At 37.1% G+C, this 19505-nt stretch overlaps 1 protein-coding gene across 4 annotated transcripts in view; it reads right to left on the reverse strand.

The window, feature by feature from the left end:
• The window catches only part of KLHL5 (kelch like family member 5), a 90748-nt gene that overhangs the window by 34053 nt on the left and 37190 nt on the right, over nucleotides 1-19505 (reverse strand). For all 4 annotated transcript variants that reach the window (XM_032853281.1, XM_032853291.1, XM_032853272.1 and 1 more), the window contains 4 exons: nucleotides 18165-18301; nucleotides 17352-17548; nucleotides 11988-12200; nucleotides 1251-1437 (listed from right to left, as the gene is read on the reverse strand). In XM_032853281.1, coding sequence (XP_032709172.1) covers nucleotides 1251-1437; nucleotides 11988-12200; nucleotides 17352-17548; nucleotides 18165-18301 — 734 coding nt within the window. The remainder of the gene's footprint in view (nucleotides 1-1250; nucleotides 1438-11987; nucleotides 12201-17351; nucleotides 17549-18164; nucleotides 18302-19505) is intronic.

Raw genomic sequence — 19505 nt, forward strand, 5'->3', positions numbered from 1 at the left:
AGCTATTTAACTTTACATATTTCTCTACCATTAAGTGATCAAGCCTATATTTAGAACTCAAGTTACTATAAACATTTAGTACCATACTATGTTATATGGGATAATATCTACAGCTATCCCTTTGTTACCATGAAGCAGAGGAATGACATACAAAGAGGTATGCACAAGACTAGAAAGTGATGGACAGCTCATGACTAGCCAATGGAAGCCTTGTTGGTTAGACTGATGTTTGGAGATCCCAGTGGATAAGTTCTGCTAGGCATTCCAAAATTAGGGCACAGAGCATTCCAGTGAGAAGGAACAGCAAATGTAATATCCCCAATGTGGGATAATGTTTGGCTTGTTACATGAACAAGGAGGCCAGTGGGGCTAGAACAGAAAGGGTGAGGGGAGAAGTAGAATGAGTTGAGCTCAGAGATGTAGTCCCAACTCAGAGAGATGCTGTCAGGGGATGGAAGGCTATTAGTACTAGGAATTCAGAAGGAAGGGAGATCAATGTACGCTAAGAGATAACACACAGAAAGCTTCTAGCACACTGCCTGGCACTGAGTAGGAACTATATATAATGTTTATTACTATTATTGTTGCCATTAGTAACAACTGTTGCAAGAACAGTACAAAGAATTCCCAGGGACCCATGGCCAAGATTTTCCAAATGCGGATATTTTACATTTGCTTTCAATGTATATGGTATGTATACTTTCCCAAACCCACCGCCATGCCCTTGTACCCTAAATACTTCAGCGTAGCGTTCTCAAAACAAGAAACCCTGTTATGAAACCACACTAAAGTCATCAAAATCTGGAAACTAACATTTATACAGTGCTGTTATCTAATCTACAGACTTTATTTTGGATCTTATCATTTGTTCCAATTATATCCCTTATAGCAGAAGAAATTCAAGATGATGCATTGCCCTGTCTTTATTTGTATTAGTGTGGACTCATGAATACTTCCTGTTTTAATAAATGATCATCTTTTATTATCATTATCTATTTTGGTGTTGAAATTATCCCAGATTTGGACAGTAGGGGCCTCTACAAATGGCCTCTTCTGTCCCTTGAACTCTCTCCATTATTCTTTGAGCGCTCCCTTACTTTGTGGCACTACAAGATGTTCTGGATCTACCCTGTATTTTTCCAGTCCTGGAACCAGCCATTTCTCTAAAGAGCTTTTTGGCCATGTGTGTTACTAATTAAAATTCCTCCCACCAACCCCCACGTTCCCTCCCAAAAAAGATTATTTGATACCTTTTGTTGAATCCATTCCTCCAACTGCAAATAACGTTCCAACTGTTGACTTTCTAGGTTTTGTCCGAGGGCTTTGTAACATGGGTCGTCTCTCTGGTAATAAATGGTATTTCATTGCTTCCATAATAAGTTTCTGACATTCTATATCATCCCGAAAAAGTGCATTATTTTCCATGTCTGCCAGGAACTAGAAAAGAATAATGAGTATGTATGCTGAATGAGCAAGAAAAGAGTAATTAAAAGAATATATAGTTCACAAATGGAAAGGATCTCATTTAGGAAAAAAAAAAAAAAATCCAAGACTGGACACCTATTTTTAACTAAAATATGCAATATTTACAATGTACAAGATTTACATTTTATATTTCATTGAAAAATATAAACTGAAGAGGATAAGTGGTATGCTCTGAAACCTGAGTAGTGTTTATCTCTGGATAGTGGAGAAATGGTGCTTCTTAAATAATCTTTTTACTGCTTTTCTATATTGTCTAGGGTTTATAAAATAAGTCATTTTAACCTTATAAATTAGAAATGATTTTAACTGAAGAAGAGTAATTGTAAGTAGAAGTTGACTAATTAGACTGCATTTACCCGACCTCTCTAAATGGGGCTCAAAGAACAATAGCAGGGGCACCTGGGTGACCCAGTGGTTAAGCATCCAACTCTTAATTTTGGCTCAGGTCATGATCTCAGAGTCATGAGATCGAGCCCTGAGATGGGCTCTGCGCTGGGTAGGGAGTCTGCTTGAAGTTCTCTCTCTCCTTCTCCCCTGGCCCTTCCCACATCTAAAAACAAAACAAAACAAAACAAAACAAAACAAAACAAACCCAAAACCAGCAAAAACAACTTCCCAGTTTCTTAAGGGGCAAAGAACTCTAAATGGTGATTATCCTACGATAATTTACATACCTTGTGCTTCACTGAGTCCCTTTTTAAAAATTTATATAATTTTATGCAAATGAATAGATACGGTTCCACCCTGCTTTTAAAAGATGATTTTCTTGTCTTATCAGATAAAGGGCTGGTATCCAAAATCTATAGAGAACTTCACAAACTCAACATCCAAAGAACAAATAATCTAATCAAGAAATGGGCAGAAAAGGAATCTGGTAAGAAGCTGGTTGAAAAAAAAAAGGAGAGAATGTGATCAGGCTGGAGACTAGAACAAACCATACATTAGATTTAGGGTATATTTTGGTCTGTTAGAGGAAACCGTATCCCAAAATTTTAAAGAAAGAAAAACTTATATGTATACAAAAAATAAGAAATGGGCAGAAGACATGAACAGACATTTCTCCAAAGAAAACACACAAATGGCCAACAGACACATGAAAAAATGCTCAACATCACTCGTATCAGGGGAATATAAAGCAAAGCCACAATAAGATACCACCTCACACACTGGTCAAAATGGCTAAAATTAACAAGTCAGGAAATGACAGATGTTGGTGAGGATGCTGAGAAAGGGGAACCCTCCTACGTGGTTGGTGGGAATACAAGTTGGTGCAGTCACTCAGGAAAACAGTATGGAGGTTCCTCAAAATTTGAAAATAGAGCTACCCTCTGACCCCACAATTGCACTACTAGATATTTACCTCTACAAATGTAGTGATCTGAAGGGGAACCTGCACCCCAATGTTTATAGCAACAATGTCCACAATAGCCAAACAATGGAAAGAGCCCAGATGTCCATCAACAAATGAATGCATAAAGAAGAGGTGGTATATATATACAATGGAATACTACTCAGCCATGAAAAAAAAGAAGTCTTATCTTCTGCAATGATGCGGATGGAACTAGAGGGTGTTATGCTAAGAGAAATGAGTCAATCAGAAAAAGACTATTACTATATGATCTCCTACATATGAGGAATTTAAGAAACAAAACAGAGGATCATAGGGGAAGAGAGGGAAAAATAAAACAAGACAAAATCAGAGAGGGAGACAAACCATAAGCAACTCTTAATGATAGGAAACAAACCTAGGGTTCCTGGAGGGGAAGAGGGTGGTGGGATGGGGTAACTGGATGATGGACATTAAGGAGGGCATATGATGTAATAAACACTGGGTATTAATAAGACGGATGAATCACTGAACTCTAGCTCTGAAACTAATAATACATTATGTTAATTAACTGACTTTAAATTAAAAATAGCAAAAAAATTAAAAAATGAATTTTCCTTTTGTGCTTGTTTCTCTATCCCCTTCCTTACCTCTTTTTGCTGTATTTCTTTTATTCAGCCTATTGATCTATGTGAACTTAATTTTTGAACAGATTATGAGCTGAGGAATATTTTATTTTTTTAAAGATTTTATTTATTTACTAGAGAGTGAGCAAGAGAGAGAGAGAGAGAGCACAAGCAGGGGAGAGGGAGAAGCAGGCTTCCTGCTCAGCAGGGAGCCCTATGCAGGGCTCAGTCCCAGGATCCAGAGATCATGACCTGAGCCCAAGGCAGATACTCAACCGACAGAGCCACCCAGGCACCTGAGCTAAGGAATATTTTAATTTCCTTCAAGGCAGATGGCCAATTCTGTACCAGCACCATTTATTAAACAATCTCCGCCATTTCCAAGTGAATCAAACCTTGGTTATATTATTCTCATAAATACATCTCAGGATATAGGAGACCTGTTTTCTGACTCTTCTTTTCTATTGATCTTTTTGTCTATTCTTATTCTAATACCACATTTTTTTAGTGTCTTGATAGCATATTCTGGTTTTAAAAAAGATTTGTCAGAGAGAGTGAGAGAGCGAGCATAAGCAGGGAGAGCAGCAGAGTGAGAAGCAGACTCCCGGTTGAGTAAGGAGCCCAGTGTAAGACTCGATCCCAGAATCTCAGTACCATGACCTGACCTGAAGGCAGATGCTTAACCAATTGAGCCACCCAGGCATCCCAGCATATTCTGATTTTTTGATAGAAATCTACCCTTACTGTTCATTTTCATAGATCTTGGCTATTTTGAATCTTTAATTCCCCTACAAAATAAAGATAAATTTATCTAATTCCCCTTCACCAACTTGATCCTATTGGAATGTTAATATGAACTGCATTATTGGAAGAATTTACATTTTATGATATTACGTTTTTTCAGGCAGCCTTTCTATTTATTGTATACCTTTTTCATATAGGTGATATGCCTTTTTAAAAAATTAAATATACAAATTTAATACAGATCTTATACATTTTATTATTTTTGTTGCTGTTGGAAATGGATCTTTATTTTCATTTTGCATATATTTTACTGGAGAGAAAAATCTTTTGATTATTGTATACTTATAATCTACTATTTTACTATATTCCCTTATAAAACTAGTTATTAGGCATACAATCTTAATCACAACCAAACAGGGACAGTGGACATCTCTTTCTAACGTTTATGTCAATTGCTTCATTTTTATTTTATTATTACAATTGCTGTAACATTCAAAGCGATGGTAAATAACTAGGATGACACAGAGTACCTGTTTCTGGTTTGAACTGACATGGTTTTAGTGTTCAACGAGGATGTTCAACTAGGATGAAAGCTGCTAGAGCATTTAATAACCCATCTTTATTATATTTGGGCTCTTTTCTTTTCTCCCTCTTTTACTTCAGAGTTTTAAAACTAAGAATGTGAAAAACACATTTTTCCCAAATGCCTTTTATACACCTTGTGATATGATCATATGGCTTTTTCTCCTTTAAGTTACTGATATAATAATTATCTTGACAGATTTCTTGATAATCATTCTTCCTGGAAAAAAAGGTTCCTGGTCATAGTGGGCCATTCTTTTTGATACACTGCAGGATCTTATGTGATAATATAAGGTATATCTTACAGATCATCCAATTCGCCATTCAGAATTCATTGGTTTTTAGCAAATTCGTCAGGTTGTGCAACCATTACCATAAAGAGCTTTGGGACACTTTCGTCACCCCACCTAGATCTCACATGCAGTTTGCTGTTTCAACATGTGGTCTTTTGTGCCTTGCTTTTTCCCCTTAGTGTGTTTTATGAGGTTCATCCATGTGTAGCATGTATCAGTACTTCATTTCTCTTATAAAAATTTTTTTTTGTTGTAGTTGGCACACAAGATTCCATTAGTTTCAGGTGTACAAGATAGTGATTCGACAACTACAGGTTATGCCATGCTCGCCACAAGTGTACGCACACTATCTGTCACTGTACAACACTATTACAACAACACTGACTATATTCCCTACGCTGTCATATATGCTTCTACACCCACGATTTATTTATCCCATTCCAGAAGCTTGTCTCTCCCACTCCCCTTCATCCATTTTGCCCATTCCTCATCCCACTGCTCTGGCAACCACCAGTTTGTTCTCTGTGGTTTTGGCTGTTTCTTTTTGTTTTGTTTTTAGACTCAATATGTAAGTTAAATCAACAGTATTTGTCTTTCTCTGTCTGACTTCTTTCACTTAGCATAATACCTTCTAGGACTATCCATGTTGGCACAAATGGCAAGATCTCATCCCTTTTTATGGCTGAATAATATCCCTGTGTGTGTATGTGTGTACACCACATATTCCTTATCCACTCATTACTGATGGACACACGGGTTGCATCCTTATCTTAGTTATTGTAAATAATGCTGCAAGAAAAACAGGTGTATGTATCTTTTTGAATCAGTGTTGGTTTTCTTTGGGTAAATACCCAGTAGTGGAATTATTGGATCATACAGTACTTCTATTTTTAATGTTTTGAAGAGCCTCCATACTATTTCCCACAGCGGCTATGCCAAGTTATATTCCCACCAGCAGTGCACAAGGGTTCCTTACAAATTCATTTCTTTTTATTGCTAAATAATATTCCATTTATGGATATACCACTTTGGTCTATCTGTTCACAGTTGATGGACACAGATTATTTCCAGGTTTTGGCTGTTACAAATAAAGCTGCTAAGAACATTTGTGTGCAAGTCTTTATGTCGATAAAAGTTTTCACTTCTCTTGAGTAGATACCTAGAAATAGAATTGCTGGGTCATATGGTAAATACATGTTAACTTTTTAAGCAACTGCCAAACTGTTTCCCAAGTAGCTGCATCATTTAATGTTCCCACTGGCAACATATGAGGGTTCTTGTTCCCCCACATTCTCACGAACAATTGTTATGATCTCCTTCTATTTTAGCCATTTGAATGGGTGGGGAATGCAGTTTTACTTGGCAAATGCAAATGAGTAATAATTTTGAGAATATGTTCACATTTTGACAATGGAAGAGTCTCTAAACAAAAGTCACTATAAAAAAGGGTTTGTGGCATTTGGAAACTAGAGCAGCATGTTAACAGCAAAAAAGCCAAATTAAGACATAAGTCTCAGGACCTATGCCAGAGTATAAATTATGATATTAATTATTCCATATTTTTTCTATGCACACAAAGTATAGTTATACTTGTTATAGAAACCGCAACTGAATAATGCACTGAGTTGGCTCATTACGATTGATCTTAATGTTTATATTACTTCCATTATATATAATTACTTTAGTTCTTTCTAAATAAAAATAAATGTGAAAAATTACAGAAACTAAAGTCTTGGGAGACTTAACAGTTATTGCAATTTGAAGTAAAACAGATTCTTTTTTTTTTAAAAAATTATTTATTTGAGAGAGAGATTAAGAGATTAAGAGAATGAGTGGGAGGAGGAGCAGAAGGAGAAACAGACTCCCCGGTGAGCCGGAGCCTGATGGAGGACTCGATCCCAGGACCCCGGGATCATGACCTGAGCCGAAGGCAGACGCTTAACTAACTGAGCCACCTAGGTGCCCTGAAGTAAAGGATATTCTTAAACATGTTAACAGTCTCTATACATTATGAATAAATGAGATTAATCATATTTAAGTAGAGAGATGAGAATAATAGAAGGGAATATAAAGCCATTGATCCATATCAGATTAATCAAATAGAAAGTACCAGAAATAATTCAGAAAATCATTCAGAAGGCAATGAAAGAGAACTAAAAATTATAGACTCTTGGATACTCTGCCTTTTAGATGAACACGGTATGTCTTCTCTGCCCTTAGATAATGACAAATTACTTACATGAAGGCATTTAGAAAAAAGAAGAAACATTTTCAATGTGTACATTTTTATCTTCACTCACATACTTAATCTCCATATGACTATTTCTCTAAAACTGCCCCCTCCAATACTACTTAAAGTAAAAGATAGAATGTGAATAATTTCTGAATTCTGTAGGCTTTAAAAATGTTTTGGTATCAAAAACATGCACATTAAAGAACAGTAAAGGTAAATCCTGGCTCATTTTATATTTTTGACTTTCAATAGAAAACAGTAATGGGAATTGAGCACAGAATAGTGAAAACCAAGATACTTAAAATACAAGCTAACCACTGGGACCTTTAAGAATTTAGGTGGCGGGACGCCTGGGTGACTCAGTGGGTTAAAGCCTCTGCTTTCGGCTCAGGTCATGGTCCCAGGGTCCTGGGATCGAGCCCCGAATCGGGCTCTCCGCTCAGCAGGGATCCTGCTTCCCTCTCTCTCTGCCTTCCTCTCTGCCTACTTGTGATCTCTGTCTGTCAAATAAATAAAATCTTTATTAAAAAAAAAAAAGAATTTAGGTGGCAAAATATTTTAAGTAATGTACATCTGTCCTATCCACATTTAACATTCGATCAAATAGAAAAGCCTGTAATGCATTCAAAGGTAAAACAAAAAACCACAAAAATGTATCTTCTGGATTATTCAGAGTTAAAAAAAAAAAAAAAAGCCACCACAACCAACCACACTAAATGATCAGTTGGCAGAGGATGATAATTACATATATTATTTCTCAGGCCTTTTCAAGGATCTACTGTGGGAGACACTATAATAGATTTACTATATATTTAAGTTGCATCCTTTATAGCTTGACTGAATGGTGTTTCATATTAACAGAGAAGAGTAAAAGTTCACCGAGGAAGGAACTATTTCACAAAAGTGGATTCTTTTTAAAATTTTTATTTATCATTTTTAAGAATTTTAACATTCAGCGTTATGTTAGTTTCAGGTGTACAATATAGTGATTTGACAATTCTATACAGTACTCAGTGCTCATCGTGGTAATAAGTGTATTCCTAATCCCCTTCACCTATTTATAAATGTAAGTTCTTTAGGTAACTGGACCTGATGGCCAGTTCATATTAGTTACTTATTATTTGATACCCACCGGACAATTTAAATAAGTGTCACATTTTCCTACCTTTTACAATAAAAATGTCCAGAATACAAGCAATGTTTTCTTGATGATTTGGGTCTACTTCAATACTTCATCACTTGATAACTACCATTTTGCAAACTTGCCTTTCACTTTTAGCAAGGAAAGAAAAAAAAAAACAAGGAAAGAAAAAAAAACCACTCCTACTAGTATCTCTAAGTGTCACAATAGTGCAACATGTTATTATCTTTGCAGAAAAGAAAAACATGGCTCAGAGAGGTTAAGTGACTTATTTGAATCATACAGGGAATGTGACATCAGTCCCCACTACTCAAACGTGAGTGTGCTTCAAATCCACTTACAGGCACATTATTTTTTTTAAATTTCAGTTTCTTTTTTCAGTGTTCAAGTTCACTGCACTTGCAGGCATATTAAAGCCCAATCTGCTAGGCCCCACCACCAGAGGCTCGGATCCTATAGCTGTAGAATCTGTATATTAAATAACTTTCCAGGTGGTGCAAATCCTAGAGTTGGGGACCACACTTTGAGAATAAATGGGCTAATCCAGGGGATCTTCTGTCCTTGACTGTCTCCTCTATCATATCTGTTGCTGTTAGAATTTCCTCCTCCTTGAACGTGGAATCTTTTTTTAAGAGCACCCGAGTTATTTAGGCAGGGTTAACTACCACTAATTACTACTACCTGTGGTGCCCTTGTGTTCTCTTTGGGCCATGTCATTCTCTTCCTTTTGGCTGTGACAACCTAAACAAGAAATTCTCAAAACTTCTTCCTAGGCTCCGAGAGGATTAAAGGTACCAAGAAGCTCTGGGAACGTGATTCTTCTATTTTCTTCCTCTCTTGAAACAGAGCTCTTCCTCCTGTATTTGCCTTATTTGACAGCACAAATCAGAATCATTCAGGATCCCTCTTTTTTTGGTACCCCACACCTTCCAATCGGTCACGACAGTGCATCACTTCTACTTCCTAAATAGCTCTTGAGCCTGGCAATTTCTCACTGCCCAAGAGCACCTAATTCACTTGTCTGAATCCAACAGTCCTCCTAATGGATTTCTACCTGGACCGCTCCAATCCAGTCTCCGCAACGCAGAGAATCTTCCTAAATAAAAGGATAATTATGCTTAAAATTCCTGCTTAAAATCCTTTAGTGTTTTAGTGTTTCCTCACTGCTTTTGGGATAAAATGCAAACTCCTGGCATCACTAGAGATTCTTTGTGTCTCCACATTGCCCATGTATGTCCACACTTGACCCAGGTGAGCCCTCGTCGAAGTTCAGAGTAGGACGTATTTGCTCAAGACTCCATAACCAGACACAACCTCCCGTCTCTCCTGGGCTCTCATGGCCCCTCTGCTGGGTTGCTACTCAGGATGGAGACCGAGGAACACTTGAGAAAGTTCTCCCAGCTTCCCCACCATGAGCCCGGGCTGGCTACTCCAGTTACTTTCATAATGTCATGTTCATATACCTATCACAGCCTTCCTCTCATTATTTTGTCATCACAAATTTATTTTTTAATCTATTTCTTCCTCCACTTGATATACCTCCCCTGACCCAGCAATTTTACACAGAGTATGTTCAGGAGGCTGACTGGTTCAGTGACAAAGGCACAGAACTTAACTTGGGTTCAAGTTCTCCCTCTGTCTCTTACTAGCTCTCCGAGGTTAGCCAAGAAACAAAGGCAAATAAAACTACGGTGCAGAAGGGCAAAATTTAGACAATCACTTTTGGATCTTGAGTATATGGTTTTACTTTTTTAGTCTGTTACTTCCTTTGTACAACAGGTGTTAGGCTAAATGATCACCTTTCAACTCTGAGATCTTATGGCTGTGATCATCAGCTGTATCCTGGATAACAGAAATGCTGAACGTCTCTTGGAACCATGCAAATACAGTATCATAAACATATGAAACTGCAGGACGGAAGTCAGTCATCACATTACTTAATCGCACAGATTCTTTTCAACGTCTACTGGATTTTTCAGATTTTATTTGCTTTAACCTAGAAAAGGATAGGAAAGAAACTTCTGCCAAGTACCCGTAAAACGTAACCTTCTTCTTTAAATCTGATTTCAAGGGAAACGTTTTACAGCGTTATTCTTCCTGAATTGTCATCAGTTCATGCAGTTTCACTTCTATGAATTCACATAACATTCTACATCTGAAGAGGACGTCTTTCTTCTAAAGCATCAGCACTACTCTTTGGCTCTGTATGGTAGAGAATGCACAGTAGCTTCTGCTAACAACTGCTGGAAATAATACATAATCCTCAAGATAAACACAAAGCAGATAAAATTTATGGCACTTGAACAATGAACATTTGCCCTGAGCAGTCACAATTCATTCTTTCTTCACTTTCAATGCCTCTTGCTCTATTCGAGCCTTCGAGCTAAGCAGCAGAGTTAATTATCGATCAGTAGTCTCCCTGAACCACGGGGATATGTTTCCTGACCCTCCATGGATGCCTGAAACCATAAATAGCACTGAACCCCATTATAGACCATGTTTTTTTTCCCTCTACATACGTCCCTATGATCAAGTTTAAGTTAAAAATCAGGCACAGTAAGAGAACAGCAAATAATAACAGGAGAGTGAAACTAATGGAAGTTATGAGAATGCAGTCTCTCTAAATATCTAATGGTATGGTACGTGCTTTCCTTCCTCTTGGGATGACCTGAGACGGTAAGGCACCTACGGGATGAGATAAAGTGAGGCGAGTGACATAGGCCTGTGATGTATGGAAGGATCCTACTGACCTCCTGAATAGAGGTCGGGAGGACCATCGGCTTCCTGACCTTGGCTGACACCATGGAAGGCAAAACTGCAGAGAAGGGGGGACTGCTGTACAGCCCAGTTAGAACTGTATAAAGGGGAAATTATGCATGCAAATGTGTTCAGACTGACTGCTTGAATACACTAACCAGGCAGCTTTCAATTCTAAAACAATGCTGATAATCCTACCATGATTATTTGTAGCACATTTGATGGTACAGAGCACTTTTCTCATCTTCATAATAATCCTGTGAGATGGTCAAAGAGGATGTTATCTCCACCTGACAGATGAAGAGCCTGGGGTTTATGAATATGTCAAGACACAGAGTTTTAAGATGTCAGAGCTGGAACACTTACCATGCCTCAGTTTATAAATCACCAGAATCCAGCATTCAGTGGGTACTTAATAAACATGTAGCAAATGAATTAATCTAAATTAATTTAAATTTTCTGTCCACTGCTACTTTCACCCATGGCTTTACTAATTCTTCAATTGCTAGGATAGGTTTGTAAACTGAATCAAATAAAATTACGAACCCCTAAGTGATTACGTTATAATGCAATTTAGGCAGCCAGAACTTCTGGGTCAAAAACACAAGCAGAAATATTTTCTAGTTAAGTATCTTTTCACTTACACACTTCATAGGATATATAAAAGAATCTTATCTGGTAGAAGAGCCAAAGGGAAAAAAACTATAGACATGTAATATTAACATGATTAGTATACAATCAATACACAAACGTGGTTGAAATTAGGATACTGATTTTAAATAATCAAAAAACAGTTTACCTGCGGTGCGAGAAGAGGTAGCCTAATATAAGCCAGAAGTTTACTGAGATCTTTCCGTCTCTGTTCCAAATCATGACGGACCCACGTAAGAAGAGCATTCAGTATTGTCTCCTCGTTAGGAATGTTCATGTCATCACTCGCCAAGAGCTTTGCGATTTCACTGGCTGGTAATAATACAAATTCCTGGTTTCGAATTACTTCCATGAAATGTTCCTAGAGGGGAAAAATTGCACATTTCAACAATATTGCTCCTTCTGTCCATCAGTTTGTTTAAGAGAAAATAAACATTTTTGGATTAGATGCCAAAACACAGTTTATACTTGAAAGCTTCCCTACAATAGCATTACTGTTTACCAGGAAAGAAGCACAGTATAAAATAACATTTAAGCTGCTATTATGTTGTTACACTCTAAGTCTCCATATCAGTAGAATTAAATTTTATCGTTTGGTACATTTTATTTTTTAAAAAGATTTATTTATTTATTTTAAATATTTTTTTAAAAGATTTTTATTTATTTATTTGACAGACAGAGATCACAAGTAGGCAGAGGGGATAGGCAGAGAGAGAGGAGGAAGCAGGCTCCCCAACGAGCAGAGAGCCTGATGTGGGGCTTGATCCCAGGACCCTGAGATCATGACCTGAGCCAATATTGAGAACCGGCTGCTTAACTGACTGAGCCACGCCGGGGCCTCTACCATTTGCTACACTTTATACATGGACCTGGGATTCTTAGGCTTTGCTTTACTCGAGATAGGGAATAGTTCTGGTAAGTCTTTCGAGAGGTAGAGAGTAGAAAAAAATGAATGAGACTCTGAGATGCAGGACAGTCTAACATCCAAGTTAGGTTACATTTGTGGTTGAAGAAGATTTTGGTTTATGTCCAGCCAGATCCCTAGGTGAGCTGGGAAGTTCTTTCTCTTATCCAGAAATGGCTGCCAGGACCTGGACCACAGAAGCCTTCTCATACTGCCCAGGGAAGACTACATATCCTTAGGGCTAGTCTGGCTCTGATTGGCCTTCAAGAGTGTTTTAATGTAATTCTTGAGACCACCCAGGATTTTAGGTCTATTTTTAAAACTACGAATCTGATTTATGTATAACGTCCTTTTGGTCTCAGAGAAAAAGAGCCAAAGCAGAAGTGTTGACATCGAAGGCACTGGGACTCCAGAACAGTGGACTGAAGATAATTCAGTTGCAACTACATACTAGAATCAGGCTCCTTTTAATTTGAAATGGGAAACAGAAATGACTTCAGCTGGGAGATAATGACCTTTACTAGGATATTATGCTGAACAGCCTGAGGAGATGGGAAATTTACTATCTGGTGTGCAAAGTTACAAGTCTTAATGCATGGACTGTTTACTTAGCTATAATATAAATGCAAATGCTACACATACTGTCCCTTAATGTTTTTCTTACACTTCCTAGTGTGCTGGGGCTGTCTCAGCAAACATGGTTTTAGTGAAATAGGTAGGGCCATTGAAATTCGATCTAGAGATAAGGATTACCAGCAACCATCTTCTATATTAAAATGAGAATTATAGGTTCCATATAGCTTGCAGTAACCCAAATTAGGTACTGATCTAAAATCTATCTTGGGTTGACATTCCTTTCTTAGCAATTCTTAACAGGAAACCATGCATGAATAATTAACTAAATTCAATTGCTTCAATTCATCATGATTTGTTAAAGATGCCCAAATGCATCTATTTTAAATGACAGATTATCATTTTCAGAAATATATTTTAATAAAAACCTCGATGTTGGCTTCGTGCAAACCGTTCTACTCAATCGTATACTGACATTATAAAACGAGCTGTAACACACTGTAAGAGCTATAAAAATGCTGAAGTTCTCAACCCAGTTATCCTACTAGCAGTTTAATCCTTAATAAATAATTCACAAGAGGAAAAAGAAAGCTGATGCTTCTCTAATGATGCTTCTCTGTATTATTATTTATAATAGTACAAAATGGGAATTAGCCTAAAGGTCCAGCTATAGGGGGCTGTAATTCAATGGGCTATTAAGCAGGCATTAAAAATTTCAAAAACAAAGATCACATAGATACATGGAAATAGATTTATTACATAACGTTAGGTAAGATTCTCAAGAAATCAAAGTAATACACATTTCTAATTGCTCAAAGGTAGAGTATAGAAGGATCAACATTTAAGGCATACTGACAGAACTTTTGCTTTGCTTTCAGATGGTATTAATGGCATTACCAATGCCATGGTATTAGTTCATCAAGGAGAAAAGGACTATTATATATATTATTGTTTACTTGTTGATTTTCTATTTCAGAACCATGCCCCCTCCATTTAATACAAGTCACTTTAAGGAAAAATCGAGGCTCAGCAACTTAAAAGACTACTGACCTCAAGGTTAAACACAAAGTGCTTTTCAAAAGTTATTATTTGGTTTTATAGCAGGTATTTTAGCAAAGTTCAGTGTTTTTTCTAGGTCGAGAAACAAAATTCAAAAATTTAAAATTAAATGCCTAAATTTATGTCACAAATCCATATTGCCATTAAATACTTGTAATGACACACCCAGTGTTGGGTTTTGGTAGAGGTTAAAGGACTCGTGCCAGGTCACATTCAGTGGCAGTCAGAGTGAGAACAAGTTTCCAGATTTCGGGATTATTACAAGGAAGAACTCCTCATCCTGTCCTACCTGTGTTCCTAGAAGTGGAGTGAACATTCCAAGCACGTGTACCATTTACTGATTGTGAAACTGAATTCACTATGTGGCATGATGCTTACTTCAGATTTTTTTTTTAAAAGATTTTATTTATTTATTTGACAGGGAGAGATCACAAGTAGGCAGAGAGGCAGGCAGAGAGAGAGAGGGAAGCAGACTCCCTGCTTGAGCAGAGAGCCCAATGTGGGGCTCGATTCCAGGACCCTGAGATCATGACCTGAGCCGAAGGCAGAGGCTTAACCCACTGAGCCACCCAGGCACCCCTTACTTCAGATTTTAAATCTATCCTGTGTCGTTGTGATGAGCACAGGGTAACGTACAGAACTGTTGTGTCACTATATTGTACACCTGAAACTAATATAACACTGTATTACTAACTAGCATTAAAATAAAAACTTAAACAAAATCTATTTTGTGATATAAATAGCTATACCTTACCAAACACTTGCTAGCAAACATCCTTTCTCCATTTGGAATTAGCTTTCAAGCAAATGAAATTACTGAGGGATTTATTTAAATTGAAGATTGAATTTTGCTATACATTTTCATTGAGTTCCCATAGCAACAATTGAAATCAGACAGTCTGCCTCTAAATGACTTACTGTTATTAGAATTAAATTTCACCTCTCTGTTGAAACCGAATGTCAAATAATAGCCCTGAGGGGAAAAAAAAACAAAACTACCCAACTAATTGGCTATGAAAATAGCTTTAAAAACATTGAGCTGAATCGATAATATTGTAATAACTCTGTATGGTTACAGAAGGTAACTGCACTTATCATGGTAGGCACTGCATAATGTATAGAATTGTCAAGTCACTATGTTGTACACCTGAAACTAAAATAACACTGCATGCCAGCTTTAATTAAGAAAAAAAAAGAGCTAATTTAAATTTAATTTATGTCTAAGCAGCCACTGTGCCTCTAGTATAAACAACGGGCTGACCTAAATGCATAGAAATGTTTTCATGTGAATCAAATTCCTTCCTAGGAAAGGGATATTATTTAAATGATGAAACGATTATGAAAGAAAAGGAACCCAATTTTATTTATAGTCCTCTTCCCAAATTATTTGAACCTGAGGTTTAAGGTTAAAATGAGAAATTTGCAAGGAAACGATAAAAGACGGAGGTGGGGAAAAAAAATTTTCCATGGGACTTCATTTAGAAAATGCAAGGTCTGTATAGCATTGCCTTGTCACACAATCTCTGACTGTTATAAATAAGAAACACTGGGTGCCTGGATGGCTCAGTGGTTAAGCCTCTGACTTCGGCTCAGGTCATGATCTCAGGGTTCTGGGATTGAACCCCACATTGGGTTTTCTGCTTAGCGGGGAGCCTGCTTCCCCCTCTGTCTCTGCCTGCCTCTCTGCCTACTTGCGATCTCTCTCTGTCAAATAAATAAATAAAAATCTTAAAAATAAAAATAAACAAGAAACATTCCTGAGAAGTGACGATACCACAGGGGGGAGTACGAATCGTAAAGGTCGCCCTGAGGTATGAGTGCTTTTGTTCACTCCCATCAATCCCTGTTGTGTTGAACAGAGTAAATCCGTGCGGTGATGGGACAATGCTAAGGATATCATTTATTGATTGGATATGCTATGGGTCAATCACTATTTTAAGTGCTACACTTCCATGAACTCATTTAATCCTCACATCAAGCTTATGAAGTAGGTAGAATTATTCTTCCCAATAGTCGTAAACCTCTGTTCTTAGAATTGTTCCAAAATCTCTATATCTGTAGTGAAAGATTCCTAAAGTATTTGTCAATCCCTTCCTGTGAAGCCAACTCCATGGAAGGATGGAGAAGGTAGGTAAAAACATCTCCAGGTTGATAAAAATCAGTAACATGGATAACTAGTGTGTGCATATTCTTTCTTCTCTTAGGAGGTGTACTGGCCTAATTGCAGGAGACAAAGCAACAGTTCTCAGTCTTGGCCCAGCTATGAAGGCTTAACGCCACGGTGGGACAAGATGGTCATTCCTTAAAAATCCAAATATCCTCCCTTCCCCAAATCCCTGTACTGTGAAGACTGTGGGGCCTGGTCCTAACAATATACACTCAACATGCCCTTCCTTTCTTGCTGTCCTAGATCAGTCTGTATCCATTATCCTCCAGTGTCTAAACAAGAACCTCCTCTGTAATTTATTTTGAGCACACAATTTGCTACAATCCATACCCACATTTTTCTACACAGCTAAAAATGCTTCTTACATATAATCAGATCTACCTTTAATAAAAAGCCATCTGTACCATCATCTGTACTGCACCAATTACCCCCCACCCCATCGCGGTCACCAATTTCCATCTGTGAGTATGTGGGCAATTCTGAAATTCATCCAACTGCTACAGAGGAAAATGTCGGAGAAATCCTGCTTTAAAGTGCAGCAGATCTGAAAATCTTGATTAGAACAGTCCTAGGCCACTGCTCTGTTTCTTAGAGACTGTAATAACTTCAGGCTTGACTCACATATCCAGGAGAAATAGGACCTGGTGTTTCCCCTTGTAACTCAATGACAATATGACGCAGTAGACCGTGAACCTGAACCTCAGGATGTGTGGCATAGCCAGGGGAAAACAGCACCATGTAGGTAAGTCTGCAACAAGAAGCGATGAGGTAAAGAGCACATGCCTTTCTGCATCTCAGGAAATACATACCATGGTGTAATTGTGAGCCACTTTATGTAAATCTGTACAACCCTGGGCATCGGCAAAAGAACGGATTCCAAGACAGTTGGACGGGTGAAGCTGCTTCATTAAAAACTTACAACAAGCTTCCACAACCTGTGAAAGCTGAAGGAGGCAAGCTGTGGACAGCAGGCACTCAATATTATCTTCTTTTAATTCAAGGCGGCCTAAATGATAAAGAGAAATTCCATTACCATAGAACTATATTAACTTTAATTTATAAAACAATCAGTATTAACAGTAATAATTCTAAACAAGAGCTCTGTAAATGAATTCTAGATGGTTTTAGATAGTCCAAAGAGAAAAAAGAAAAGTACTAACTATGAAAAAACCCTTTAGCTCTTTGTGACTTCTATTAAAGTAAAAAAACAAATGGCTTCTTTTCAGAATTTTTAAATGATGCTTTAAGTGGCATACCTATTAAATATAATGCTCAAATTTTAAATGCAATAACTTAAAAACATTACATTATTCATCTAATTATTTACCCCAGGGGTACAGGTCTGTGAATCATCAGGCTTACACATTTCACAGCGCTCACTATTACACATATACTAACAATTAAAAATACCAATCACAGGCTTAATTATGACCACCATTTTAAAGATTCTAATATGGAGATTTTTAACATTTTATAAAGGTATCATCAGCAGTGGTGATTCCAACAGCAGGATTCACTGTTAGCTTTGCCAGGCTTTCCTAAAAGCAGAAATCTGAAATCTCATAGTGCAACATAATTTTAAGATTATTATAATTTTAGATTTACATTTTCAGTTTTATTACCTGTATATGCATACTGAATCAAGGACCATAGTGAATTCGGTTCAACACCTTCCATTTTTATTTCTTCTTGTCTTGCTTCCCTGACATCATTAGTAAACATGGCAGCAAAATAATCTGAGACAGAGGAGAGCACCAATCTGAGAACATACCAGAAGAAAAAAAAAATCAGTGACCACATTAAAGTTGATGGTCATTAATAAATGTTTCTGCTTTCTCTCTCTCTTTCTTTCTTTCTTTTTTTTTTTTTTTTAATTTGTTACCCACAGAAAGTGCACGGTACCGGGAAATGCCTTTTAAATTTGACAAATTGCTTTATGCTCTAGTTCTTTCCTTGGAATAATAAATTACCATTATTGAACACTTTCTGCTGAGGTAAATGATGTACCCATTCATTACTCAAATATCACTTCATAACATTCAGACAAAAAGCTAAAGGCCACAGCATGAAACTGACTATATAAAAAAAAAAAAAAGGAAAAAATATAAAGGTTACTTTCTGTTTATCACTTTTGGAACTAACCTAAGTGCTTTCCTTTTTAAATTTAATTGTAGAAGTAAGAGATATATGGGAGAAATCTGAGGATGGTTTCAGCATGTTGTTTTTATAACTTTAGTGATTTATTATTATTATTGTAATGCTCACATTTTATTATCAAATGATAATATTTTGTTATAAAACTACAAACTATTTTTGTAATAGTACATTATTATATATTAGGTTCATCTCTGACCAGATTTTTGATAGCCAGATATGAACAAAAATAGGTTATAAATATGTATTTTGAAATGTGCTTTTTTTTTTTATTTGACATCTTGGAGATCTACCCATGTCAGCACATTTATATTAATCCACTTTATTTCTTTTTTTAATTTTAAGAAATAGAAACAGATCATCACTGAAGCTCCCTCCGTGTTCTTCTCTGCTTTCATTCTCCTCTCCCCTCCAGGAGTGCACTGCCGTGTCCTAGGTTTGCCAGACAGCCCTCCAAAGTGCTGTGCCAAGTTAGACCCCCACCGGCACTGTACAAGAGAACATTTTCCCACAACAGTGTCAGATGTTAAAATTTCTGGCCATCAGCAAGGTGTTAAATGGGATCTTATTGTTGTTTTAATTTTCATTCCCCTGATTGCTAGTGAGACTGAAGATCTTTTCAAACGGTTATTGGCCATTCAGGTTTCTTCTGAGAATTGCCCATTTATTCACTCACTAAAGACATTCACACCTAATAAGGACCAGGCACTTGAGTTATTGGTATAAATAAGAGATAAAAGATCCCTTCTCTCAGGGAGTCTTACATTCTGGAGGGAAGGGAGATAAACAATTAACAGCAGAAGTAAATT

Source organism: Lontra canadensis, unplaced genomic scaffold (genome assembly GCF_010015895.1).
Source record: "Lontra canadensis isolate GAN:19392208 unplaced genomic scaffold, GSC_riverotter_1.0 scaffold1, whole genome shotgun sequence".
Classification (NCBI taxonomy): Eukaryota; Metazoa; Chordata; class Mammalia; order Carnivora; family Mustelidae; genus Lontra; species Lontra canadensis.